This window comes from Varanus komodoensis, unplaced genomic scaffold (genome assembly GCF_004798865.1).
Source record: "Varanus komodoensis strain SLA01 unplaced genomic scaffold, ASM479886v1 scaffold33, whole genome shotgun sequence".
Taxonomy (NCBI): Eukaryota; Metazoa; Chordata; class Lepidosauria; order Squamata; family Varanidae; genus Varanus; species Varanus komodoensis.
The window spans coordinates 3,083,958-3,110,268 of record NW_025335817.1 but is presented as its reverse complement, the minus strand read 5'-3'; the positions used below and the strand labels follow the sequence as shown (position 1 = coordinate 3,110,268).

At 46.7% G+C, this 26,311-nt stretch overlaps 1 protein-coding gene across 8 annotated transcripts in view; it reads left to right on the top strand.

Annotated features, from left to right (window-relative positions):
• HERC1 (HECT and RLD domain containing E3 ubiquitin protein ligase family member 1) overlaps nt 1–26,311 on the top strand; it is a 78,897-nt gene that overhangs the window by 27,653 nt on the left and 24,933 nt on the right. For 4 of the 8 annotated variants that reach the window (XM_044438641.1, XM_044438642.1, XM_044438648.1 and 1 more), the window contains 24 exons: nt 830–1,001; nt 1,178–1,484; nt 2,168–2,288; nt 3,141–3,192; nt 7,563–7,831; nt 8,341–8,556; nt 10,263–10,383; nt 10,542–10,779; nt 11,119–11,318; nt 12,582–12,737; nt 13,905–14,011; nt 14,500–14,610; nt 14,757–14,933; nt 15,370–15,609; nt 16,062–16,145; nt 16,820–17,343; nt 18,470–19,239; nt 19,537–19,735; nt 20,273–20,433; nt 21,240–21,356; nt 22,216–22,447; nt 22,639–22,763; nt 23,428–23,648; nt 25,404–25,672. In XM_044438641.1, the coding sequence (XP_044294576.1) occupies nt 830–1,001; nt 1,178–1,484; nt 2,168–2,288; nt 3,141–3,192; nt 7,563–7,831; nt 8,341–8,556; nt 10,263–10,383; nt 10,542–10,779; nt 11,119–11,318; nt 12,582–12,737; nt 13,905–14,011; nt 14,500–14,610; nt 14,757–14,933; nt 15,370–15,609; nt 16,062–16,145; nt 16,820–17,343; nt 18,470–19,239; nt 19,537–19,735; nt 20,273–20,433; nt 21,240–21,356; nt 22,216–22,447; nt 22,639–22,763; nt 23,428–23,648; nt 25,404–25,672 (5,189 nt within the window). The remainder of the gene's footprint in view (nt 1–829; nt 1,002–1,177; nt 1,485–2,167; nt 2,289–3,140; nt 3,193–7,562; nt 7,832–8,340; nt 8,557–10,262; nt 10,384–10,541; nt 10,780–11,118; nt 11,319–12,581; nt 12,738–13,904; nt 14,012–14,499; nt 14,611–14,756; nt 14,934–15,369; nt 15,610–16,061; nt 16,146–16,819; nt 17,344–18,469; nt 19,240–19,536; nt 19,736–20,272; nt 20,434–21,239; nt 21,357–22,215; nt 22,448–22,638; nt 22,764–23,427; nt 23,649–25,403; nt 25,673–26,311) is intronic. The other 4 variants (XM_044438646.1, XM_044438644.1, XM_044438647.1 and 1 more) reach the window with 4 other exon arrangements.

Genomic DNA, 26,311 nt, shown 5'->3' with positions numbered 1-26,311 from the left:
GGTTAGGCATTACATGCAAACCAGGTCACTTTGTCTTAGCAGCTCATCTTCAGCTGCTGGAGAAAGCTGTGGAAGCTGTGGAGAACTGGATCAGACAGCCTCTTTCTGATTTAATGCTGCTATCAAATTATACGGTGTTAGAATACAGTGGCTATTTCAGCTGCTCTTAATTTATTGGCAGCTTAAAGTTCCCACTTCCATAAGGTACTTCTCAGGCTATTGTGTGAGAACTGCAGTTGTTGCATGTGCAAATGGTTGTATGCATCCACACACATGAACACAAGAGGCACCCTGCATAGAGTCATCAGGACTAGTAGTTCTGAATGGCCTTCTCCTCCATTAATTTGTCCATTTCCCTTTTAAAGCTATACAAAATTATGGCCCGCCTGCCATTTCAAAGATGGACTATGTGCTGTGCGAAGAACAATCTGTTATTTACTTCATACCACATCATAGCCAAAGCCCTCTAGACAGTTTGCAACAATTTCCTTCCTTTCATATGTCCTGAGTCTCCCACCAAATGGCTCCCCTCCCGCTGAATCTGCCTTTCTTGACTCTGCCACTCACGCAAGGGCAGACTGCATTGTAGTCTCAGAAATTCCTGCAGTGACACTCATCCTGTGACCTTTGTTCATTCCTAATCTGTCATTTTGCTATACATTTAACCACAATGCCCAAAAGGTTGTATCGTGCAGCTGTTGCCCAGTGCAGTTCCTAAAAGGACATTATTTCCTGTTTTTTTCAAGAATATGCTACATTCACATCAGAATTCATTACTTAGGAAAAGGTTGTTTCTTCCTGTAAATGTCTCCTTCCACCCCCACCCCAGATGTTAGAAAATCCAGAATCTTTAGACATGGATGCCCAAGAAAACTCATTTACCCGGACCATTGATGAAGAAGCAGAGATGGAAGAGCAGGCAGAGAGAGAGAGAGAGGAGGGCCATCCCGAGCAAGAAGAGGAGGAGGACGAAAGAGAACATGAAGTTATGACAGCTGGCAGTAAGTAAAGTTTGAGCACCGTCCTGCAGAAGCTTCTTAGGTGGGAGTCCCATTCGGATGAATGGAGCTTTCAGCCGGAGTTTTATCTGTGGGCGCATACATTCAGATGAATAATTTTACAGCTGCTTAGCTCTGCCTAGAAGTTAAGTCTTTTGTTTTTGTGTTGCATGTTACAGAAATATTTCAATGTTTTCTATCAGCCCGTGAAGTAGCTCGCAGTCGGGATCGAGAGCGAATAAATGGTGGGACAGGGGCTCGACTTGACGACCAGGCCCCACAGTCCCAGCAGGAACGCCGGATCAGCAGAGACCTTCCCGAGGGACAGGATGTGTACACGGCCGCGTGCAACTCCGTGATCCATAGGTGTGCCTTGCTGATCTTGGGAGTCAGTCCCGTTGTTGAAGAGCTGCAGAAGCGAAGGGAGGAAGGGCAGCTGCAGCAGCCTTCGAGCGGCACCCCGGAAGGAATCGGGTGCATGACCAGGTGCGGATACTGGGCTGCCTAACAGCTGTTGAAACGTGCCGCGTGAATCCTTGTGGGCCGGCCAGATCCTTGAGACTGGGCTCAGCGTCTCTGCTTTATGCCCCACCGCAGTTGAGTGAGAGGTGTAAAAGTCAGGGCTGGGATTGTGGAGGGCTCTGGCTGGTGAAATGCACTCCTGGGGCAGAGCTGCAAAGCATCTTGCCCTTTTGTGTTCCGAGGGGCGTTTAAGACCGATCTGGTGCCGCTTGTGCCGCTGTTGGCTATCACACCGAGGTGCCAGTCTAGTCACGTCTGTGGTGCTCTTTGTGTTTGTCATTGCTTGGGAAACTTTGCGCAATCACTTGTCTTACTTCATGCACTGACTTGTCCTTTCTGGTGGACCTATAACCAGGCCTTTAGACACTTCGGTTACAATTTTCTAGGGAAAAAACCCCAAATGTAGATATATCACAAATGTCATGGCAAGAGCCCTGGGGTCATAGGAGCTGTGCTCCCCAGACGTTGTGGTGAAGGAGAAGTTTGTGCTGGGGAGAACATGGTGGGCGCATCAGAGTTCCCTGTGCGGGCACCTTTGGAGCCACATTTAGCACGACTCTGACCATCTGGGGCACCTGAAATTGTCACGGCAGCTGTTTCCTCACTCCGCACGATTTGTTTTGTTTCTCTGTGTCTGTGTGAAGCAGAAGTGAAAGTCTGACTGCAGACAGTCGCTCGGTCCATTCCCCATCGAGCTACAAATTGATAAAATCAAGGAGTGAATCTGACCTGTCTCAACCCGAATCGGATGAAGAAGGTTACTCACTGGTAGGCAAAATAATTTGAAGTCTTGCAAATGTGCTTTCAGTACTGGGAGTCTGTAGTTGGTATTGGATGGGTTCTTGGGTTCAAGCTACCTCTGGACTTGGTGGATAAACTTGGGCAAACTTGCAACTCAGAAACGTGCATGGGGAGATTGCATGTGATCACATTTTGTCATTTGCATTGAGGAATTTCTTCTCTCCTTTGTTCATTCTGTTACATCAAAAGGAGTTTAAAAATGCCCTTCGAGTTTGAATAGTTGCTAGTGATGGATTGATTGATTGATTGATTGAGTCATTTGTTTGTTCATTTGTTCCAATTCTATACTGCCCAATAGACAAAATGATTTGGTAGGGAGGACTGCACTGCTTACCCTTAAAAATTAAAAATGTGTGTGCAGTTCAGAATAAGTCAGCACATCAATGATAAAAATGCAGAAAAATCCTGAACGTTACAGGGAAGCTTTGTAAATACAATTCTCAGAAAGGACCAGTATGCGCAAAAAAGTTTTAACAGCAAAAAAACAAAAGAAACAAGCAAACAAAAACAGAAAACCCACCAATAGCTCCTAAGAAGCTTGGGGCATTGGGCATGCCGGAAGCTGTAGGTCTTTTTGTTGGGAGAACAAGTGGCTGTAAGCCTCCTTTCCTCCTGAAACTGTCTCTGGCAATGGCCACGCATCTCTCCCTCTGCTGATTTTTTCTTCCCTTTCTATCCTTTTTTTCTTTTTATGCCGGGTCTTTCTAAATGTAGACCTCTATTAAAAATCTAAAGAAGCCGTTTGAGTTCATGGGTGTGCATTGTATAACTGTAATAAACCAGAGATCACACTAACCCTCTTGTTATTGTTCATTGTAGAATGGAAGACGAAATGTGGATTTGGACTTGGCATCATCCCATAAAAAGAGGGGTAATAATTTTTGTGAACATTTATTGTTGCCGTTTAATAGAACTCAGTTTCTCTGAAGCAGTGACCTTGAAACCCTCGAGGTTTGAAGAACCCTTTCCACAGGTCACAGGGCCCCTCCTTGCTGCAAGGAATTCTGGAAAGAGTTCTCTGAAGCACATCGGCAACTTGCTAGGAGGTGGACCAAGACTGTCGGCTTCCCCTGTGCTCCCTCTAGAAGGGATCCGAGCATATTCCTGAATATCCTGAAGCTGCCCCTGCAGCTGTTCCTTGCCAGGGAATATTGATCATGGCAGGTGAGCTGCCTTTTGTGCTGCTTGCCTGCCGGCACCAATTCCCACCGGGAGCAGAGCCCTTTGAAACTCCTAGAGAACCCACGGTTTTCCAGAAATCAGGCTGAGCACCTGCTGCCTTAAACTGCTTCCAGCTTTGGAGCTCTGAGTCTGGAAAACTATGGTGGCGCCTTTGCTCTTGAGCTGTGCTGTGTTCTCTCAGGCTCCGCCGTGCAGCAGGACACGTCAGCCGGTGCAAGGTCCTACAGGAGCCCACCACGAGCCATGCGTGCGGCAGCACCTGCCGCTCCTGCACCCCAGCACCGCTTTTCAGAGCTGGGCTGCCTTTGATATGGTAACATCTCGGCCCTGTGATCTGCGCCCGCTTTCCGGGGGGCGGCTGCTGTTTACCCTAAACAGGCTGCAAGTTGTTTCCTAGCAACTTGTTTCCTGGTGTTTCCTCGCTCACTCTGGGATAGAAAACACTCATGCCTGAGACCTTGGAGAATTGCTGCCAGCAGTGCTGAGCTGGGCGGAGGAGGTTGCTGAGAGGCTGGTCAGAAAGCGGCTTCAGCTCTGGGCTGTTGAGAGCTTCCCTCGGCCCGGCTGTGCTGTCCTCAGAAGGGACTTTGGGGCTGAACTGCCATCAGGCTTTAGGTGGATTGGTGGTTGCTCAGCAATCTGGCCTGTTGGATGTGACCTTTGGCATGCTTTGCCCCCAGCCCCTAAATTACATTGGGTCTGGGTCCTGACCCGTTGGAGATGCATCCCCTTCAGGCAGCTCTGTCTTGTGAGGAAGCCTTGAGCCCAGCCTGTTGCCTGACCCTTTCTCTAGCAGGCGGTACTTTTCACAACGGCTCATGGGTTAATTTCTCAGTGTGTAGTTTCTCTTAAGTATCCATATAAGGGGTTACAGAATGGCACCATTGCCCATTATTTTCCAACTGCAGGAGGCTTTGGAAGCTGCACCTGTATAGGTGCTCTCCAAACAGGAAAGCTCCCCACTTCCTTAAAGCTGTTTTCCATGTATGGACAGAATGCAGATTGAATGTTGTCTTCCGTACCAAATGTCTCTCTTGTCTTCTGATTCTTGTGTGGTAGTGTGTTTACTCCTTTTTGGCCAGTTGAGCCCCAGAAAAAAGAAGAACTACAAGCAAGTACATGATGGCATGTTCTGATTTTATTTCCTCTCTCTAGCTTGCCTACCACTCTATAAAACATGAAATACGTATAGCAACCGTTGCGCATTCATTTTGAAAATTCCATTAGCAGAAACTGGCATATAAGGGACAAGTAAACATGGGGTATTTTTCCTGTCTAATGCTTCAGTGTAGACTAAGCTGTCAGGCAGAACTGTTCCCAACATTGAGCTGAAAATGGGAATGTTAGCGCATTAAGCGTACCTCTGTTTATGTTCGGGGCATTTGCAGATCAGAGGTTCAGTGCAGTGTGCATCTGGTATGTATCAGAAGCCGGGCACATTGCCTGCCTCTCCACTGGCAGGGCTGCAAACCAGCTCTCGTATGCTGACCCTAGAGAGCGATGTGTCAGATTTTCTTCCAGGGTCATACTGGGCAAGATAAACTAGCCTGCTAGTTCATAGCACCAGGCAACTTCTCCAGGATGCCTTGAGAACATTGCTTCACAAAGACATGTTAGTTAGACCACCTTTAATTCAGAGGTGACTGCATCACACTGTTCTGCAACCCAAGCTCATAAAATCATGCCCCATGGGATTTTTGCGGGGCAGGAGTTTTCATCAGCTTCATCAGATATTTATCTTTTGCCTCTCTACTTGCCGCCCTAGTGTTTGTGGGGAATAATTTGCACCCAAAAACTGCCAGAACCCAATGGAGAAGCTTTAAAACAGGAGTAGACACATTTAAAACCTTGAAAATCCCAGTATGAAAGCTCTCCGATATTCAAGCATGGAAGTGGCCCAGTGCCCATGCGATTCAGTCCAGAAAAGGCGAGCTTTCAGAGCCATGCCTGTACCTCCCAGCAAGGCTGCTCAGTGGTCTCTGTGGGACAGAGAATGTGGATAGGAGATCACAGCCCCTTTCCCCTGCATCTGTTCTGAAGTTTCTCCAGAGCCTTGTCATTAAGGACGAGATGCCTGTATTCGTAGCTGGTTATATTTCTGACAAGTCCTCCCTTCTCTCTGGAGTGCATACGTAGTTCTCTTGTCCCCCTTATTTTATCCCCACAAAAGCCTTGTGAGATAGGCTAGAACAACAGCTAGCAGCTGGCTCAGTGAGCTCCACGGATGAGTGGGAATTTGATTGGAATTTCTCAGGTGCTGGTGCAGCCCTCTGGCCAATCCACCTCCCTGGGTGATCAAGGTGAACATAAGCATCCAAGCGTAGCTCAGGAGGGCATGTAGTTTTGTCATCCCCACTCGTCCTTCCAGGAATGACTTGTTTCCGTTAAATAAAATAAATGATAACTTTCTGGAGAGAAAACATTTGCAAGAACAAATCCAGTTCCACTTGCCATGCAGCTGGCATTTTGTGTAGTCAGATGTGTGTGGGGTTCTCACCCTGATAAGAAATGTGGAGAACTGAAGAGTGCTGTCCACACAGCTTCAGGTCTACAATATAAATTGTTGGGTTTCAAACTTTAAATAACTCAGACCCATAATTTAAAATGTACATTAAGTGATTTTTTTCACTTAGGTCGAAATCAAATTTAGACAGTAGAATATGGGCTTTAAAACAGAAGCAGTTACATAGCTTGGATAATAATATGAGCAAAAATATTGCTAGAATTGATCAGGAACATGTGATCCTCCCAACTTTCATACTTGCAGGGCAGAGAAGGTTGGTGTTCACTGTCTTAGTGTTGTCTTGTCTTTGTGAAACACTGAGTGTTTTGTGTATTTTTTCAAGACTGAGGGGGCATTCTGAGAAAGAAAAAATGGATATAAATGGCAGGGTGGGGGTTGTGTTTCCTGTGGAAAGGCTGCTGCCATGGATCTGAGAGAGCACATTGGCTATTGTATCAGAAGTGCTGAGGTGCGTGTAGGACATGCAGCTTCTCAGGGAAAGGGCTGTGGAAGGGTCTTCGTAAAAGCCATGGATATTCCCAGATATAACCCTCACCCTCACCCTGTGCCTACTGTTGCCGATGCGCAGTTCAGCTGAACTGATGTGTGACTGTTGATTGTTTGCAATATGGGGAATATGAATCAGTAAGATTACGTAATATTATTGTTTGGGACCTTTCACTTTATCACTGTTTGATGACGGCGACGGCGACGGGGCTGAAGCTAGCGTTTGGTAGCAAAGGCCCTGAGTCCTACTGTGTGTGGCAGCTCAGCATGTACAGCCTGGTCATTGTGCAGGTGAAGGAAGGGACACAAGCTGTCCCAGTATCCCCTCTCCCTGGATAAGGTGGCCTGCGTGCACAGCACCTAGGATGTGATCAGAAACTGTTCCACAGTCCCCATATGAGAGCTGGACAAGGAATCCCACATAGGAAAGGCCTGGAAATCATATTCTGGCCCAGCTAGGATTGAAGGAAAAACTACAGCTTGATTTAATATGTATAAGCAGTCAGTTCAGTGAGGTGGATTCACTGTATGACGCCAAATAGACAGTACTTCTAAAGCAAGGTAGAAGCGAAACAATTCGTATTGGTTTACTTGCCCTTTACCCATACCTATATCTACAAAAATATGTCATTCAGAGCAAGCTGTAAACCATCCCCCCTGCTTTGACCATAATGGTAGAATTATGCAAGTTAAATGCAAATCTTGCTTTACAGTTTGATGTAAAAAAAAATAAGTGCATCATTTATTTTGTGTTCTTCCCCCTTAACCACTCTCTTTTATTTGCATACCATCTTTTTCAGTGTTCTAGCTTAAAGCTGAGCAGTTTGAGTGGCTTTTGCCTTTAATTTCCTTCTGTGGCAATGTGTTGCTTAAGGATTTACGGCAATAAACACAGCTGAAGTTCTTTTCCTTTGATGTAATGTACTGTGCTAACCGTGTGCATGATACCACATTTCCATCTGTTTTGAATTGCTAGCTGTACATCACTTCTGTTGCCGCCTTTTAAGTTACTCCGTTGGAATTTACGTGGGCTTTTTGTGTGCTTCCAGGAGCAGCTCACAGCCCAATTGATGCGCTCAGTGATTCATGGACTCGGCTGAAACACAGAGATTGGCTGTATAGCTCTTCTTGCTTGTTTGGAGAGTCTGAATTTGATTTCACAAAAACTGTTGGCATTCACACACTGATTGAGAACATTATTAGTTTTGTGAGTGGGGATGTGGGGAGCTCCCCGGGCTTTAAGGAGCCCGAAGAAAGTATGTCAACAAGTCCCCAGGCCTACATCGTTGCCATGGAGCAGCAGCAGCAGAGAGCAGAGGTATGTCTTGGAATCGCTTTCATGAATGGCGGAACGCATCTTGCCACTCGGTTTTCGGTCAGCACTCCATACCCCGTGTGGCTTGTGAGGAGGTGGGGATTTTCGGGCACCCAAAAGGCTGTTCTGGCACATGGCAGGCACAGCCTCTGCCATTGTTTGCATAGCTCCACAGGGAATAGGCATGGTCTCCCAGGCACAGCATGTGGCTGGCTGGCTGGCTGGCTTGGGCATTGTTGAAGCAACGTGGGGAATGGCACAGCCAGCCAGGTGGCTGTTGCCTGCCGCACAGGTATTCCATGCAGGGATGTGCATGCACTCAGCCAGGAAGGCAGGCGGTTATGGAAGCCATTTTGACCCTGTGCGGTCTGTGCAGTATGCCAGCCTCTCCTTCTGTTCTCCATGATGTTTTCCCCTGACTTCTGCTCCTAGTATACTTACCCATTCTGTGATACAGCTCTGTTTACTTTTGGAAGGAGATAATGCAAAGCATTTCTAAAATTTGCTTTCAGCTGCGCTTGGAGGCGCTTCATCAGATCCTGGTCCTGCTTTCTGGGATGGAAGAAAAAGGCAGCACTCCATCTGCAGGAAGTCGCCAAGGGCTGGGGTTTCAGTCCTCCTCCCTTCTCACCTCGGTGAGACTGCAATTCCTAGCTGGATGCTTTGGCTTGAGTACTGTAGGGCATGCAGGCTCCAAAGGAGAAAGCATCCGCTTGCATCATTATCAGGTAAGTATTCATCATGGTGTTTATACTTAGACTTTTAGCTAAAAGAATTTCTAGAGTGGCATACAAACAAATAGCATTACAGTTCCTGCCCTCCAAAGTTTACGATCATGTCAAGGCAATGGATGCTTTGTTGTGCCTCTGGCAAACCCTGGAATGCCCTCAGCTCAGTCTAATGCAGACTGCTGTAACAGAACTTTCCTTTTAAAACTTGTGATAAATGGGAACTGCAACAAAAGTATGCAGTATGAAATACTTTGGTTTAGCGTGTCAGCCGGCCAGGCTCCTTTCCAGCAGAATCCATCCCTTCCCCACTGAGCTGATTTATTCATGATCTTCCCAACAACAGATCAGCATTTGTCGATGCTTTCTTTTAGCACTTTTATTTCTCATTTGATAGTGTTTGGAGTTAAGCACCTCCACTCTGCCCCGCACTTTTCTTAAGGGTTTTTCCTAAAGTGTTTTTGTGCTTCTGTAAACCTTGGGGTTTCCCCAAGTCCGCTGAGACCCCCTCTTGTGCATGGATGGTGTAGTTTTGGCTGTGTAAGCATGGGGACAGGTTTTGAGTGTTGGAAACAGAGGGAGAGAAGCTTGATCAGTGTCTGAAAGGGAACGTGGTAGGAAAATACCACTCCAGAAGACAGTGTGCGCAATGTGTTGTGTGAGTGTTAAGCTGTGTGTGTAGATGCTCATGTGCTGCAAAGCCAAATGCCCGCATGGCCAGGCAAAGAGCGTGTGGTTCTGGCCAGCGCCAGCCAGTGGTGACCTTGTTGTTTAAACACTAGCAGAAAATTTGTCAAACATCTGAAATGCGTATGGTGAGTACCTTGAGTACCACCCTGAGATGTATTTCAGCCTATAGTTACATCAGTCTCTTGTCTGCATTACGGTATTTGAACAGAAAAAGTGCTTAATGACCCTTTTCTGCTATAGTGCACAAGAAACACGAATATATTTTTAGAATACCAACCAAGGTCAGAAGTGCTGAGGAACCTAGTAGGACTAATGAGTTCCCTCTCCCTCTTCTAAGTGAGGCAACTTTGGATGCTTCCAAATGGAAAGGTCCTGGTGCTACGGAATTGAGAGCCAGTGTGGTGCAGTGAGAGCCAGTGTGGTGTAGTGGTTAAGAGCGTGGGACTGGGACTCAGGTGATCTGCGTTCGAGTCCCCCCTCAGCCATGGAGCCAACTGGGTGGCTTTGGGCCAGTCACAGACTCTCAGCCCAACCTACCTCACAGGGTTGTTGTTGTGGGGATAAGATGGAGGAGGAGAATGATGTAAGCTGTCTTGAGCCCTTTGTAGGAAAAAGGCAGGATATAAATCGATAAATAATAATAAATAATAATAATAATCTAGATTTTTTTTTCTTAACTGCTTTTCCACATCTGGGGCAGGGGAGAAGGGGAAAAGTGAGTGAAAAATGGGAGGGTTCTGCGGGAGAGATGGTATCTGCACTTCCCCAAAAATCCAGTGAATGAGCCCAGGCTGTGGCACAATTAAAACTGCATCTGAAGGGACCCTTGTTCCACTATGGGTCCTGCCCTTAAGATTCGACTTCCGTGTTCTTCTGTTAACAAACCCTGCCATGCAAGTCAGCAAGGAATCCTGTATGTGTTTCTTTTTTTTTTAATCCCTGGATATCTCTCCCCCTAGTCCTTGCAGTCGAAAAATCCATGTGGCTGTGTTTTACTTCAGTTAATTATTTTATAGGATGGCATCAGGGCTGCTAAGAGAAACATTCAGACAGAAATTCAAATGGCTGTGCATAAAATTTATCAGCAGTTATCTGCGACTTTGGAAAGAGCCCTCCAAGCAAATAAGCATCACATAGGTAAGAGGAGCAGCTCAAACGACAGGTTCTTCTGGTGCTGACAGAGAGCCAGCCGTGTGTTGCTTGTGCTTGCTTTTCGTCTGGGGCAACATCACAAGGGGAATTTTTTAAAAGTGTTTCCCCTCTCTTCTGTGTTTCCATGCGTGTGTGTGTATTAGAGGCACAACAGCGTCTCTTGCTGGTAACCGTGTTTGCCCTGAGCGTACACTACCAGCCAGTCGATGTGTCCTTGGCTATCTCCACCGGGTTGTTAAATGTCCTGTCCCAGCTGTGCGGAACAGACACCATGCTTGGGCAGCCGCTGCAGCTGTTACCCAAAAGTGGCATTTCCCTGCTCAGCACCGCTTTAAAAGTGGCCAGTACTCGATTACTTCAGATCCTTGCGATCACCACTGGGTAAGTCTTCACCATCCTTTGTCTTTTCCATCTTTCTGGGATAAAACTGGTGTTTCTGTAATTCTGATCCTGATGAATAGAACTGAGATGCTGCTGCTTGAGGAGCAATTCCATGCTTTCAGTGCATCTATTACAAGGGCACTTTAGGTCCAGTTACATGAAAGTTGCCCCTGTATCTTGCATTTATATTGGAGCTGGCTGGAGCCAGGGGACAGACAAGTTGTCTGGGGAGACTCACTATGTTTTTATGTATTTATCGGAATAATCCGTTACGTGGTTCAGAGACTTGCTTCCCTCATCCTCGTGTTGTTGCCAGCTGTTCCTCTCATTTCTACACAGAACCTATGCAGATAAACTGAGTCCAAAAGTGGTCCAGGCCTTGCTGGATCTGCTGTGTAGTCAGCTGAAAAATTTGTTATCGCAAGCTGGCGTGATGCGCATGGCTTCCTTTGGGGAAAAAGAAGATGGTGAGCAGGAGGAACAGGAGGATGAAAAGAAGGCCGAGACAAATGGTGACAGTGAGAGGAAAGACTTCAAAGGTACCATGTGTTCGTATTATGTGCTTTCTGAAAGGAGGGAGAATTGCTGACGGAATTGCAGTGAAAGTGAGGTGTTCTTAGCACTGTGTTCCACTGCTACAATATCCCACTAAAGGCAAATTTCAGCTGCACAGGAGTTACTGAACCCTCCTCAGGCTTCATGCTGAATGTGCAGTGGCCAAAAGCGGAACCACCGTGCGCAAGGTCTGCATTCCGGGAACAGGGCTTGTGTGCATGGGGCTGCGAGCCCTGCCCAGTATTTTGTCCCTGCCTGTGGGGGCTGGACCTGCTTCTCCCAGAATGCAGAATTCCAGGGTGGTTCCCTCATATTCTGAATTAGACCCGGAAGAAAAGGAAAGGTCAGAATCCTTGGCTAAAATACCAAGGCCTGAGGTAAGCCTGCTGGCGAGAACCCCACAGGGTGGAACAGAGAGCGCCAGAGGGGGAATTAATACATCTGATGTTCAAGACCAGGTTAGCAGGAAGCCGATTGAATAACACCTGACACTCCCAACATCTGGCCCGCAAGTGGCGGGGACCTCCCTAAGGGTGGAGTGAGCGCCATTTGGTTGGGAAGGAAGGACAGGGATTCAGTTTGGAATCGTCTTCCAGATGAGTGCTACTCTCGCTCTGCTCATTAACTAGGCAGATTGCCCTTTGCAAACGAGCGCTGCAGCCTTCCTGCTCCCTCACAAAGCAGGCCTGGCTGGCCCTCTTTACCAAAACAAAGTCTGTGGTTAGAAGCTTCTCAACGTGGTCCACTTGGAGTGGGAGGGGGACTTGCTCACAGCACACCCATTTTAAAATCATTCTGCCCATTTCCCCACTCTGTCAAAGTGATGTCTCTGATGGAAGAAATTTGCCAGTCTTTTCCTCCTTTTCTCCTTTACTTAGAGAGCAGGAATATTGTTAGCATTTTATTACACAATGAAACAACAAGCTGCTGGTTCACATTGTGCATATATGTTTGTTTTATTTTATAAAATGCTTTGCCTGGGAAGGCTCCTGGAACAGCTTACATAAGACCATTAAAAGCCATGACAGTCAGTTGACAGGACAATAAAAGTGGAGCAGAGTAATCATTTAGCAACAGAATGGCAACCCCCCCCTCCCCAAGATGCTTTCTCTGTCAGTGAAGGAAGTTATACAGAGCTGATTATCTCTTTCACTTACTCTTCCGCAGTGTTTCTGCAAATTAGGGCATTGAAAGATAATATGACTCAATTTCCTGTTGGCCGTATTAATTCTCGTTTTAATTCACAGTGGCCCTCCGGAAACAGCATGCTGCGGAATTACATCTAGGAGATTTCTTAGTTTTTCTTCGAAGGGTTGTTTCTTCAAAAGCTATTCAGTCAAAAATGGCCTCTCCAAAGTGGACAGAGGTGCTGCTGAACATTGCTTCTCAGAAGTGCTGCTCAGGTATGGGACACTGTGGCGCGTGTGTCCAGCACGTGGCGATGGAGGTGGCTGTGCAGAACGAATAACTGGGATTTCCATTCAAACGTGTGTTGTGTTTCTGAGTGCATTTTGTTTTTTCTTGACCGTTTGAGGATTGTAAGATGAGCTTCTAAGAACTGTACTTACTAGATTCTGACTAGACTGAGATGTTTGCAGAAGGTTTTGGTGGTGTCCACATGGTCCTACTCCCTAAGGAACCGTGTGTAGTTCTTTTTGGATATCCTGAGGGCATGGTTGTTTGAGGCTATCAAAATGGTGACTTCCCTTTTAGCAGTAGCCCAGATATTAATCCATTTTAGCCAGAAGAACCCGCCATCAATTAATGACTGGTGTCAGAAAGTCTGAGATGCAGCTGGTACAGTTAGACAACTAACTCAAATTAACGGAGGATCAGTTTATAGAAAACTGGAGTCTTTTTATTATCTATTTGGCTCATAAAGCTCAGGAAACAAGCCCTTTCCTTTGCTGGGGATGATTTAATGTCAGATTTAGTATAAAATGGATTGTGTTTAAGTTCTTACGGCGGCTTTTGATTTGTAGTTATCCTTGACATTAAAATTCAGTAATTCAGTGTGACTATGTATAGTCGGCCATCCACATTCGTGGGGTCAGAGGCACAGGACCCCCACAAAAGTGGAAGAACAATAAATATACCTAGCCCCTTCCCGTAACCTTTATACTGTTGACCATACGTGTCCTGGATTGCTGCTCCGCCTCACTCTCAGACCTTGGTCTGATCCAGCAGGACTTCCTCTTCTTCGCTGATTACATTCACATGCTCTTATTCCCTACCTCCCTTTCACTTTGCACCACAAAAATGCCAAGTGGATTTCCCTCTCTGGATGTGCGGAGCAAGAAGGTCTGCTTTGGAGGACTCCCTCTCTCCTCTTTCATCCCCTGACCCCTGTGATGACAATTTTACACTGCAAAGCTCCAAATCCCTCCCAGTCAATTATTTATGGCAAACTTGTGAATGATCAAATCTGGGAAAATTTAAACCAGTGAGAGTCAGGGTTTAACTGTATCGGCTACTATAATGTTAGCATGTATTGCGTAAATAATAAAATTGTGATTGTTTTAAAAAGAAGTTATGCTGGTACTCACTTTCCTTTTGAATTCTGCTTTAAGGTGTCCCTTTGGTTGGCAACTTGAGGACCCGGCTGCTCGCACTACATGTGCTGGAAGCTGTGCTGCCCGCTTGCGAATCGGGGGTGGAAGATGACCAGATGGCTCAGGTCTTGTTGCTGTCTCATCACGTTAATTGTTTCCCTTCACGATTGTGACAATTACATCTTTAAATTGATGGCTTTCTTAGTTCTATCATTCACCCCGCCCCCCGCTTCAAACCAGGCCTCAGTAGCTTAAACTTCCGAAGCTGCTTTATACAGAATTGGTTCACTGGTCCCTCTAGCCTTGCATGTTCGCTTCAAAATGCAAACAGCTTTTGTCAGGTGTTGCACAGAGATCTCTTCTGCTGCTTCCTTGCCCTCAGGAGTTACTGCTTCTGTGTTTGGCTCGCCAGCAAAGCAGGCCTAACTCTGGAAGCTGCTCCATCAAACTCCCCTTGCTCTGCACTGTGTGTGTTACTCAGAAGCACTACCTGCATGTATATTAAGTGGGGTGCTTCCTTCAGTTACATACTACACACCCCCTGCTAAGCGGGATAGTAGAATAGAGTTTTACGTGTTGCAATTAAATGTTTGGAAATTGCGTTTCCCAACAGGTTATTGAACGATTATTCTCCCTTCTGTCTGACTGTATGTGGGAGAGTCCAGTTGCACAAGCCAAGCATGTGCTCCAGGTCAAAGAGAAGGAACAGGAAATGAAGCTGCAGGTACCAGCTTTAATTATCATCATTGCGTGTTTGTCTGTCTGTCTGTTCGTTCCCCACCGTTCCTTGTACTTGTGGAGTCTTTTTTCCCTCCCCTAGATCTTTCCCATCAATCTTATTGTGAAGTGCTTCTCTCTTATTTCTGAAAGAAACAGGGTGAATCTGAGGAAGAGGATGAGAATCTTCCTATTCAAGAGGTATCCTTTGACCCCGAGAAGGCGCAGTGCTGCATCGTGGAGAATGGCCAGATCTTAACTCATGGCAGCGGTGGAAAGGGGTACGGGCTGGCCTCCACTGGAGTCACTTCTGGGTGCTACCAATGGAAGGTACGTAGACAAAGAGGGTTATTTTACAAAGCCTGGTGGTTTGTGGGGCTTTCAACACATAAGCTCGGGATGAAGTATGGGGGCAGTAACTCTCACTCGGTGCTGCCATTCCGCCTTGAGCTGACATTGGCCACCATCCTCCCCCTTTGGACCCTTTGCGAGTCTGGCTGAGATCAACAAATGGGAGTTGCTGGCTCCCCCAGGCTAGTCCTCTGCTGAGCAATCTCGGCTGGGCTACTACTGCAGGCGCAAGAGAGTGGGGAGTTGCGAGGGGATACCCTGGTTTGTGCCGCTCTCCCAGTTGTTCGCTGCCCAGACTTTAAATGTTTGCAAAACTACCCAGCGCTTTTTCTTTGTTCTTTTTACTTGGATAGTACTTAGTATTGCTTGGTGGTGGTGTTTCCCCACAGTCCTGATAGCTTCTCAATTCCTGTAGTTCTATATTGTGAAGGAAAATCGAGGCAACGAAGGCACGTGCGTGGGAGTGTCCCGCTGGCCAGTCCATGATTTTAACCATCGCACCACCTCGGACATGTGGCTTTACAGAGCCTACAGCGGCAACCTCTACCATAACGGGGAGCAGACGCTAACGCTGACCAGCTTCACCCAAGGGGACTTCATCACGTGTGTGCTGGATATGGAAGCCAGGACCATTTCCTTCGGTAAAAACGGAGAGGTATGGACCGTCAGATTGAAGTATTTGTATCCTGCTTAAAAAATAATTCTCAGTGACAGTGAAAGAATTCATCTCAAATAATACTAAATTAAATCAGCAATTTCAAAAAGCTGATATAGCAGGTCATTGTGGCAGAGTATTTTACATAGAACGATACCTTCTGGATTGGTGAAATGAAAGAAAAAGAAAGGCACAGTGAAAGAAATAGGTTTTTGCACCCCTCAGCTAGGACGGGAGGGGAATGGGCCAGTTTCTTACGGTGGTGAGGTTTCTACAGCTGTGGTGCCAGCAGCAAGCACCCCACTGGCGGTAGCCTCCCCTCTGGTGGCCCTTGAAGCAGGACCTGATGAACAGACAGGGGTGCTCAGACATGAGGAAATGCCCCTTAAAAATCAAGTGCCTGGAAACAGTCGATTTAGGAAACCTGCCTCCCCCTATTTTTTTCTCAACAGGAGCCAAAACTGGCTTTTGAAGATGTGGATGCGGCTGAATTATACCCTTGTGTGATGTTTTATAGCAGTAATCCTGGAGAAAAGGTAATCGGGATGCTTAATGGTGATGGCAAAGGTTATTGCTCTACTTAGTAAAGGCCTGTCGATTTGACTGGCGGAATAGATGAAGCAATTTGAGCAGAAGGTCAGGGTAGGGTGAAGGAGCCAACTTGTGAATGCTCCGAGGCTGGTGCGACAGAGAAATGGGGATATCTGTGCAGTCCTGGCAACTCTGCAGTTATTTTCCTGTCCTTCCTGAGCGGAGAGCTCACTCCAGACCTGACATGGGTACAAATAGCACAAGAGTGAGGGAGGCTCTGCCCACACATGATGGGAAGGAAGGACTGGCTTCTGTGTGCAAACACAGGTTTCTCTCGCAGTTCCTAAATTTAGTACACCCTTATTTTAAATAGAACTTGTTAGATGTTTGCTTGCAAATATTTCTGTATTTTGGAATATTTTAGAGTAATGCATGAGCGTTGCTAGGAAGTCAAAAATTGGTGACAGAAGTCTTTGAATATAAATAAGTAAATGAAATTTACCTCTTAATGCTGGTAGCCTGCCACGAAGCTGCACAGGAGAGTGTTGTGCAGATGGCCTGCGGGGTTGCCAATTTTTTTTTTTTTAATCACTCAATTGGAAGATGTCTTGCTTGCAACAAAGCATTTTTACCAAAAACTTGAGAACACAGCGGAGAGAAATTGTGTGTGTCTGCCCAGGTCAAAATCTGTGACATGCAGATGCGTGGCACGCCGAGGGACTTGCTGCCGGGGGACCCCATCTGCAGTCCTGCTGCGGCGGTGCTTTCCGAGGCCACGATTCAGCTGATCCGCATCCTGCACCGAGCGGACCGGTGGACCCACTGCATCAACAAGAAGATGATGGAGCGGCTGCACAAGATCAAGCCGTGCCTTAAAGAAGCAGGTCAGAAGCTGAAGAAGAGCCGCTCCGTTCAAAGCAGAGAGGAGAACGACGTGCGGGAGGAGAAGGAGAGCAAGGAAGAGGAGAAGGGCAAGCACGGCAGCCGGCACGGGCTGGCTGATCTTTCGGAGCTGCAGCTGAAGATGCTCTGCGTGGAGGTGTGGCCCGTGTTGGCTGTGATCGGTGGCGTTGACGCGGGGCTCCGCGTGGGAGGCCGTTGCGTTCACAAGCAGACGGGGCGCCACGCCACCTTACTTGGCGTGGTCAAGGAAGGGAGCACGTCCGCCAAAGTCCAGTGGGATGAAGCCGAGATCACAATCAGGTACAGCATATTCCGTCTTGGCATCTGAGGAGGGACCCACAGCGATTGCTTAGAAAAAGTCTCTGATATTTAAATCAGCAATAGTATTTGTTAAAAGGGGCTGCAGGTGGCGCAGTGGTTTAAATCGCTGGGCTGCTGGGCTGGTTGATCGAAAGGTCGCCGGTTCGAATCTGCACAATGGGGTATTTGTTAGTATCTGTAGCTATCCTAACACTGAAATCAGTGTAGCATGTAACTTTTGACTACTTTGGCTTGTAAAATGCTGAGAAATTTTGCTGGGTCTGACACAGAGTATTTAATTCCCCAGACACTTCAGAATTTCTGGAAAGTTTGCTTCTGTAGTCTTACCCTGCCCCCACCCTCCACCAAAACGGCCTATTATTATGTAGTTGAGGGCACAGTCCTCTTTATGCTCAGACAGAAAAAGATGTACATCTCCCAGCATGGCTGGCTGGGGAAGGATAGGAGTTGATGGGGTCTTTCAGTGTAAACATGCTTAGGTTTGCAACCTTACTGCATTTGGGGGAATAAAGGTTAGGTAGCAAGATATGAATACTTTGTCTTAAACAGTTAATTCTTGTTTTGAAAATAAAATATTTCATAATTCAGAATTTTTCAGAACCTCCCCTCAAAAACTTTGGAAAATATCGGGGTGTGAGATGCTTTTTCAGTTTTTTCCCTGGAGATCTTTCTAGGCCTTCACATCTCTACACTTGAGCAAGTGCTTTTTAATACAAGCTAAAAGTAACACAAGTTGAAATAATTTTAATGCAAGTTAAATGATACATGGAGCCTGGGGGTGCCTCCTAGTTCTAAACAAATAAATCTCTAGTTTAGCAAAACCTACCTTCTTAAAAATTAACTATGTCACTTATTTGGAATTAACTGTTTTATTTTAAATGCATGCACAAGCTTTATTACTTTTGTGTTGAGTATCACCTCACCCCATTCTCTGATCATAACCTCATTTCTTTCCCCTTGTTCACATTTACTTTATAGACTGTCAGTTCATTTAGATTTTGATCAAATATATTTTACGTCTTATTTTGCCTACATTATTTCCTGTGCTTTCCTCCTGTCTATCCCTCACTTGCTTCTTCCTGTGTCATTCTGATCTTTATTAAAGCTTCCCAACTTTTTGGTCGCCTAGTGATACGCCATTGTATAATCTGGAACCTTGTGAACCGCTGCCTTTTGACGTTGCAAGATTCCGCGGACTGACAGCCTCTGTATTGCTGGACTTAGCCTATCTAACTGGCATCCATGAAGACGCAGGAAAGCAAAGTGCCAAGCGACACGAGAAGAAACACAGACATGACTCTGAAGACAAGGGAGACATGGACCAGAAACCAGAAGGCGACTCTGCATCAGACTTGCGATCGGTGCCAAGTGCTGAGGAGGTCAAAGGGGCAGCGAGTTTAAAATTAGAACATGAAGCCACTTCTTTTTCTTTAGACTCTGTTTCCTTCGGAATGGAATGCCAGTATCCAAATGCTGAGGGCAAAAGAAAGAATCATGAGCATACCTCCAAAAATCACGACATTGTGCAATCAGAAATCAGAGCTGTACAGCTATCGTATCTTTACCTTGGCGCCATGAAATCACTTAGCACGCTCCTGAGCTGCAGTAAATACACCGAGTTGTTACTAATACCCAAAGTCCTGGCTGATAGTGGCCATAACTCTGATTGTGCGAGTTCCCCCGTTGTTCACGAAGATGTGGAAATGCGTGCTGCCCTGCAGCTCTTGATGCGCCACATGGTGAAACGGGCGGTCATGCGCTCGCCCATCAAGAGGGCACTGGGACTGGCCGATTTGGAACGGGCACAAGCAATGATCTACAAATTGGTGCTTCATGGGCTGTTGGAGGACCAGTGTGGTAGCAAAATTAAGCAAGGTATGTTTTAAATGTGGAACGCATAGCTATACATGCGAATGCGTTCAGTATCTTGGCTGCCCAATATCGGCAAAGCTTGCCATACGTGTGGCGCATGGACAGAATTGTGCGTTGTGATGCAGTGCAGCAGTCCTGCCGACTTGGTCTTGCTGGGCTGTTTGTTTTCAGCCATTAGTGAAGTTCCTGTGGCCTCTGGGGGCAAGGGGAAGCCAGGTGGGCAGTGTTTCCCTGCAGCTATCTGTGCATAGATGTATTTCTGTGTCGAACGAAGTGGGTAAAAGTTCCGTTGTTCTGCAGAAATGGATCAGCAGGGAGAAGAAAGTGATCAAGCCCAGCAGGCCCAGACGCCTGTGACGACGAGCCCTTCTGCCTCCAGCACCACCTCCTTCATGAGCAGCTCCCTGGAAGATACGACGACCGCCACCACTCCAGTAACCGACACAGAAACTGTGCCTGCCTCCGAGTCCCCCGGCGTCTTGCCTCTTAGCCTGCTTAGGTACGGGATGCTTCCCATAACTGGTCCAGCTAATGTGTAGTCATTTTGCTTCTCAGTGCTATATGTTCGTGAAAGTGGCTATTCATTTTCTGAAAATAACTGCTTACAGTTTCCATAAATAGGCTAGGATAGACGAAGAGGCCACATGAAAGCCCTCTTGTTTATTTACTTACTATATTTACTGGTTTATTTACTTCCCTTTCATGGAACTCAAGGCAGCTTACTAAACTGTTTCCTTTCTAGTTAAAGTTGCAAAATTCTTTCTCTCTCATACTGATTATTTAAAATAGTTGCATTGGAAGGGCCAGGTTTAATAGGATCGGTGTGTGTTGGCAGCTGTGAAACTGCTTCTAAAGCACTTTCTTAAGGATAGGAAGTGACTTGTTTGTCAGAGAAGGAAGCAAGATGCCCAGAGTGTGAGCATTGCTTTTGCTGTCATTCATTCAAGTCCTCCTGCATCTTTTCCTAATGACATTGGGGAACCTGCTGGCCAACCCTGCATGGCTATCGTTTACCTTTCTTCTCTTTTTCAAAAAGGCAAATGTTCTCCAGTTACCCAACGACCACTGTCTTTCCAACCAGACGTGCACAGACGCCTCCGATATCATCTTTGCCAACATCTCCATCTGACGAAGTGGGCAGGAGACAGTCGCTCACCTCTCCAGACTCTCAGTCTGCAAGGCCCGCCAATCGCACAGGTGGGCCCTGTCCCCAGCATTTGTCAGACACCTCAGCTTCTCTTCACTCGGCTTCGCAAAATCCTTGCCAGTACCCGTAGCTAGATGTGTGCGCAGGCGTCGGTGCCTGGGCCCACTCCTCGCTTGGCCTGCCAAAGTCCTCGGGTTTGCCTCTCAGTACCGTTACCGGAAGGGTGCCTTGGCCCTCACCTCTTGCTTGCAGGCTTCCCAAGAGGCAGGGGTGGGCTACTGCTGGAACAACAGGCCCTCCTCCTTTGATGTGATTCCTCCTACATCCTTATGGATGGATTGATGGAATACCGGCAATAAGCTCTCTGTATATATTGCCAGCAATACTGTTGGCCGTTCCTTACACTTTATAATATCTCTTTGACTCTGAGCCAATGTTGAGGCTCTTAATCAACAACTTTTGCACTTTTCAAGAACTTAAAGAGGTTTTTAGTAACTTTCTAGGTACTGAAATTTATGAAGAATATTCATTTGATGAATTTACTTGCAGTCATGCGGTAGTGCTCACTTCTTTACAGCTAAGAAACCAGCTACACTTCAGAAATATTTTTATATCTGCAAGCAAAATGTGCAGTATTCACAAATGATTTCATGTTGAGGTCCTTTTTTGGTTCTTCCGGAAGGAAGTTCCTTTTCTTCAAAGATGCATGGTAAAGAGTCACCTGCCATGCAATACTTGTTTCTGTGTAGACTGTTGTAGTTTGATGGGCCAGATTTGTTGTAGGAAATGCAGGTTGAATTCGAAGGGTGCTGCCTCTTCACTATTTCTTTTTCTTGTTCTTTTCTGCAAACCACAGCTTTGTCTGACCCAAGCAGTCGCCTTTCGACTTCCCCTCCTCCACCTGCTATCGCTGTGCCATTACTAGAAATGGGTTTTTCCCTTCGGCAGATTGCAAAAGCGATGGAAGCCACAGGTAACCTCTCTGTTACTAAGAGCTATTGCTATTGCCTTGCATGGGATCAGTCCGAAAGAGCATGATTCTGAATTTTCCCTAAACGTTTCTGCGTATGTGCCAAGGAAACTTTTGACCTTCTGTGGGTTTACACCAGGATAAATGTGTAAATAAAAACTGGTTTAATTTACTCTGCTTCTAAGATTCTCTTTAAAAATGATTTATATCAAAGTTAGCCTTGTTTACTTGTAGCTAAACAAGAGGGAGAGTAGCTCATGGTTTTCCATCCTAGAATTCTTATCCCAGCCAGGATGCTACAATTCAGTCTACATGTGCATTCCTGGTTGAGTTCTGGCCAGAAATTTCTGCCTCCGCCCCCACTGAACTCTCTTATCGTTCTTAGCTGTGCTGTAACCAGCTAGCTTCCCTTTAGTGTTAGAGCTGCTTCTTTCATTTTTGTCTGAAAGCTTGCAACTTTGACAAACTCAAGTAGATAAAACTTAATGCACAATAGAAGGAACACCTCTTCGTGATTAGGCAAGGAATGCTAGGGTTGAAAGAAAGGACAGAAATAATACGAAACTTGAGCTTTCCAACCCCGCACCCTCCACTGGTGCGTTTCTTCAGATTCTCGTGCATGCTAGTGCCTCTCTTTGCCCTTGTAAGGTCTAGGAATTTGCTCCCTGGAGAGGTGAAGCAGCATGCTTTGGATGTCAAGTCCTGCTTTAGCTGCCTGGTAGTGTGGTACAAAATCTCTCAAAGCACTTGGTCAGTGAAGCTTTGAAGCTCACCCATTTTACAGCCTTTTCTTGGAAGTTGCATCTGTATTTATATCTTCAGTGATTTGAGTCTAAGGTGAGATGCTTCTGGTCCCTCTTAGGAGCAAGAGGAGAGGCAGATGCTCAGAACATTACGGTCCTGGCAATGTGGATGATAGAACATCCTGGGAATGAGGAAGATGAAGAGCCCCAGCTGGAAGAAACCACTGATTCCCGCCATGGAACCATGGTCTCTGGGGGCAGTGGGAAGTCAGGTGATCAGTGCTATTTACCCTCTCCGGGAGACATTCCCTCAGCTGATGCCACTGAAACGGAAGAAGGCTTTAGTGAAAGGTAAATGGCTGAGCCTCTTCAGGTTGCACCCAAACCCTGTTACTGGAACTGTATGTTATTCCTATTTATTAAATAAATGGTTAGCAGCACAAACATCTTAAATGTTCATTACGAGCATTTATTGAGTTCTGTGCAACAGTGGACTATCTGGATCCAACCCAGTGTTTCTGAACTCTCGTGTGTACTTTCAGTCACGACAATATGGACCAAGCAGAAAATGCAGCATCTGGAAGTGGACCCGCTTCTAGAAGTCGCTCAGCAGTAACCAGGAGACACAAATTTGATTTAGCTGCCCGGACGTTGTTGGCACGTGCTGGTAGGTGTCTAAAAATGTGCTGCCGTGGGTAAGACTGTTTGGGGTGGAGGGAGAAGACCTTATCTCAGTATCTAGGGCATTCATTCGTTCGTTCATTCATTCAGCAGACTTATGCTGCCCGTTCCCATTTGTCCCATTTGCATAAGCCTCAGAGCGGCTTACAAACATAAATAAATATCATCAATACAATAAAATACAATAAAATTCATCTAGAGTATCTCAGTATCTAAGGACTGATTTTGCCCCACCCCATCTGTGTACCTGTGTGCAGCCATTCCCCTCTCTCCAGTGCGCGAGAATTTTTGCTTTTGCAGTGGTATTTGTTAATATTCTCAGACCTGGGGTAAGGCACGCTGTAACTATTTACAAACAAAAGCTGTCCTCTTCTAGGTGAAATATCACAGCACCTGGAGATAAAGTTGTTCATTTGCAGTAAATCCCTTCCACCCACTGCTGGTGTTCTGGCACTGGACCTCCAGGGAGGGGGCACAACGCATCCCAGTCTGTAGCATACACGGCATTTCCTTCCTAGGTGTCCCCTCTCACCCCACCGCTGCCCCTGCAGTGACATCCATCTTGTTAATGCATAACTGTAACGGTAGATAAATGCAGTGCTCTTGCTTACCTGCAAAATAAAGTCTGTGGTTTTCTTCTCTGGTTTAAGCGGGATTGTACCGCTCCGTACAGGCACATAGGAATCAGAGCCGGAGAGAAGGGATCTCTCTGCCCCAAGACCCTGGAGCATTATACGACTTCAACTTGGATGAGGAGTTAGAAATCGACCTGGACGATGAAGCCATGGAAGCCATGTTTGGGCAGGATCTAGCCAGTGACAATGACATTCTGGGAATGTGGATCCCAGAGGTATTGGATTGGCCTACCTGGGTGTGTGTGATGGCAGCGGGGGCTGCTTTGCTTTTTACTTGCTCTTTAGCACTTGAAATAACACTGTGCCTCGCTAAGCCATTGTATATTCGTCGTGTTGGAGATAACACCTAGCTGGGATCACTGATCAGAGATCGGGAGGGAGGGATGGTGGGCAGGGGGCAAAGTGTCTGGGGATGCTGGCCCTTCTGCGGCAGGAGGGCTGTTCTAGCTGCCGCCTGCGCTGGCTGGCTTTGCCTGCCCCAGCAGGGGGAGGTGAGAGCATGCCAAGCAGCTTTGCTGTGAGCAGTGACAGAAGGTCTGCATGCAGTGACACTGGCAGGCAGGTTATGCTTCCACGCCACCTCCTTCAGCACACAGAAGGTTGGGCAGGTGGGCCATCTGGGTCCTGGGCCAATCCTCTGTGCCCACCTCTGCCTTCAGAGAGGCCTCCGATGGGGCCAGCGAGCCTGCCTCCATTTACCTGGGCTGTGGGCCTAGCCCAGTGCTCCCTCAGCCTGCCAGGAAGAGACGTGGCAGTGTGTCCCAGCAGATCTCAAAGGCAAGTGGCAGCCTTTTCTGTGGGGCAGGCAGACTCCGCTTGCAGGGCCAGGCGTGACTGCAGGCGCAGCTCCCTCCCTGCTCAGAGGTGTGAGGGGTGGGCACCCTGGCGTATTTCTAAGAATAAATGGGAAGACTAAATGAATGGGTTGGCCATTCCAGTAGAATTAAGCACGCCTCTGTTGGGAAGTACATTAAGGTCAGCCCTGGGCAGAACTAAAAAGAAATGCTGTAGGTTAACTGGCGCCTTTTAAAGCTATCAGTTGCAAGATGGCTTCTGTATTGACATGAATGGGAGTTCTGCAGGAGCACGCCGGCAAAGACGACGTTCTTTGTGGAACGCTTCCCATTGAACTGTTTGTGAGGCCTTGACTAATTTGCGTGGTCTTGCTGAGTTGCTTCTGAGTGGTTTAAGTCAAAGTGTCCATTTGAAAGTACCAGAGTGTTTTAGATACTGAACACGCACATCTGTACTGGCACAGCACCAGGAGAAAGTAGTACATCGGAAGAAAGAATGCAATGCTAAACCTTTCTTTCTGAACTGCAAATTCACTACATGGAGGGTATGCTTTATATAGGCAAGCATTCAAAAATATTCCCGCAACAGTTGGAAGCAGGGCAGTCCAGGTTTTTACATCGCAGTCAACTTCCTGATTTAGCCAAATGTATAGAACAGTGCTTAGTTTCAGGTTTCCAGCCCCGGTAGTTGTAAGGGAAAGCCTGAAATCAGATCTGCAGTTTTTGCTAATATGAGGTAGATGTAGTACAATCAGTAGCAATTCCCCATAGTTCCTGGGGTCTGTTCCCTCCCCTACCCACAAAATTCCCTGTGAAAAACAGAATGCAAACACATTTATGAAACCTATTTGTGCAGCTCTTGTAAATGCAGATTAAGCACACACTAATGTTCACAACGTAGTCCTCTTGCAAAAATTGGGATGTGTAGACAAAGAATTACTCTGCTGGATTTTCAGGATTTCATAATTGCAAAGCCTGCGACGGTAGGTTCTAAATAATCGTAGCTGAGTTATATGTTTTAAGATGCACAAAGCAGAGTTTGTTCACTGATGGCAACCTGGTATATGGTCAAGTTGTGATATTGCCCAAATAGCTGGGAGACTTTATTTTGCCATGCATATGACCGTCCTGTGAAAGAAAACTGGAGCACTGGATGTGTCATAGACATGCAGATAACCATTTAATTATGTTGCGCAGCATGTCTGTGAATCTGAAGACCGGGAAGAAGTTGTCGTATGCGAGTTGTGTGAGTCCAGTGTGGTCAGCTTCAATCAGCACATGAAAAGAAACCACCCTGGCTGTGGGCGTAGCACCAATCGGCAGGGCTATCGCAGCAACGGCTCCTACGTGGATGGGTGGTTTGGTGGCGAGTGTGGAAGTGGGAACCCTTACTACCTCTTGTGTGGCAGCTGCCGAGAAAAGTACTTGACTTTGAAGAGCAAATCGAAGACGTCTGCCTCGGAAAGGTACCCTAGGCAATGTGGTCTGTGAAATCCGTTCTGGGGGAAAGAACCATTTGGGTCGTTCTCTGATTTTCCAAGCTGCTCTTGATGAGCTATAAAATGGGGCAGTTGCCACAGGGATAGGTTTGGATGTGGGAAGCTCAGTCAAAAATGGACTCATACACGAAACTCCACTGCGTGACTTTTTACAAGTTAATTCTATCTAACCTCATGAGACTACTATGGGTGCGAAATGAGAGAACATTGTCTCATTTGCGTATGCCACTCTGATGGCTGAGGAGGGGCACCTCCTTTGGCAGGAGAAGGTGCCAGGTTCAATTCCGGGCACCTCCAATTAAATCTTGGTTGGGTAAAGGCTCTTACGTGACATCCTGGAAGCCCTCAGACTGTCCTGGCACGATTGGCCAGCAGTCTGACTCTGGAGCAAGCAGTAATCTAGGCGAAGACTATGAGTAGCTGTGGCCAATCAGACAAGAAGGCTTCTGGACGGACCGCTATAAAGTGACCTTATATGGAGGGAGGGAAGACGTATACAGGTGACAAAGCATCTTGCAGTGAGATTTGTGTCAGAGCTGCGGGTGTGAACAGCTATTCAAATCCTCTCTAATTTCCCCTGTTCCTCTTCCTCTCTGGGGTGAGAAA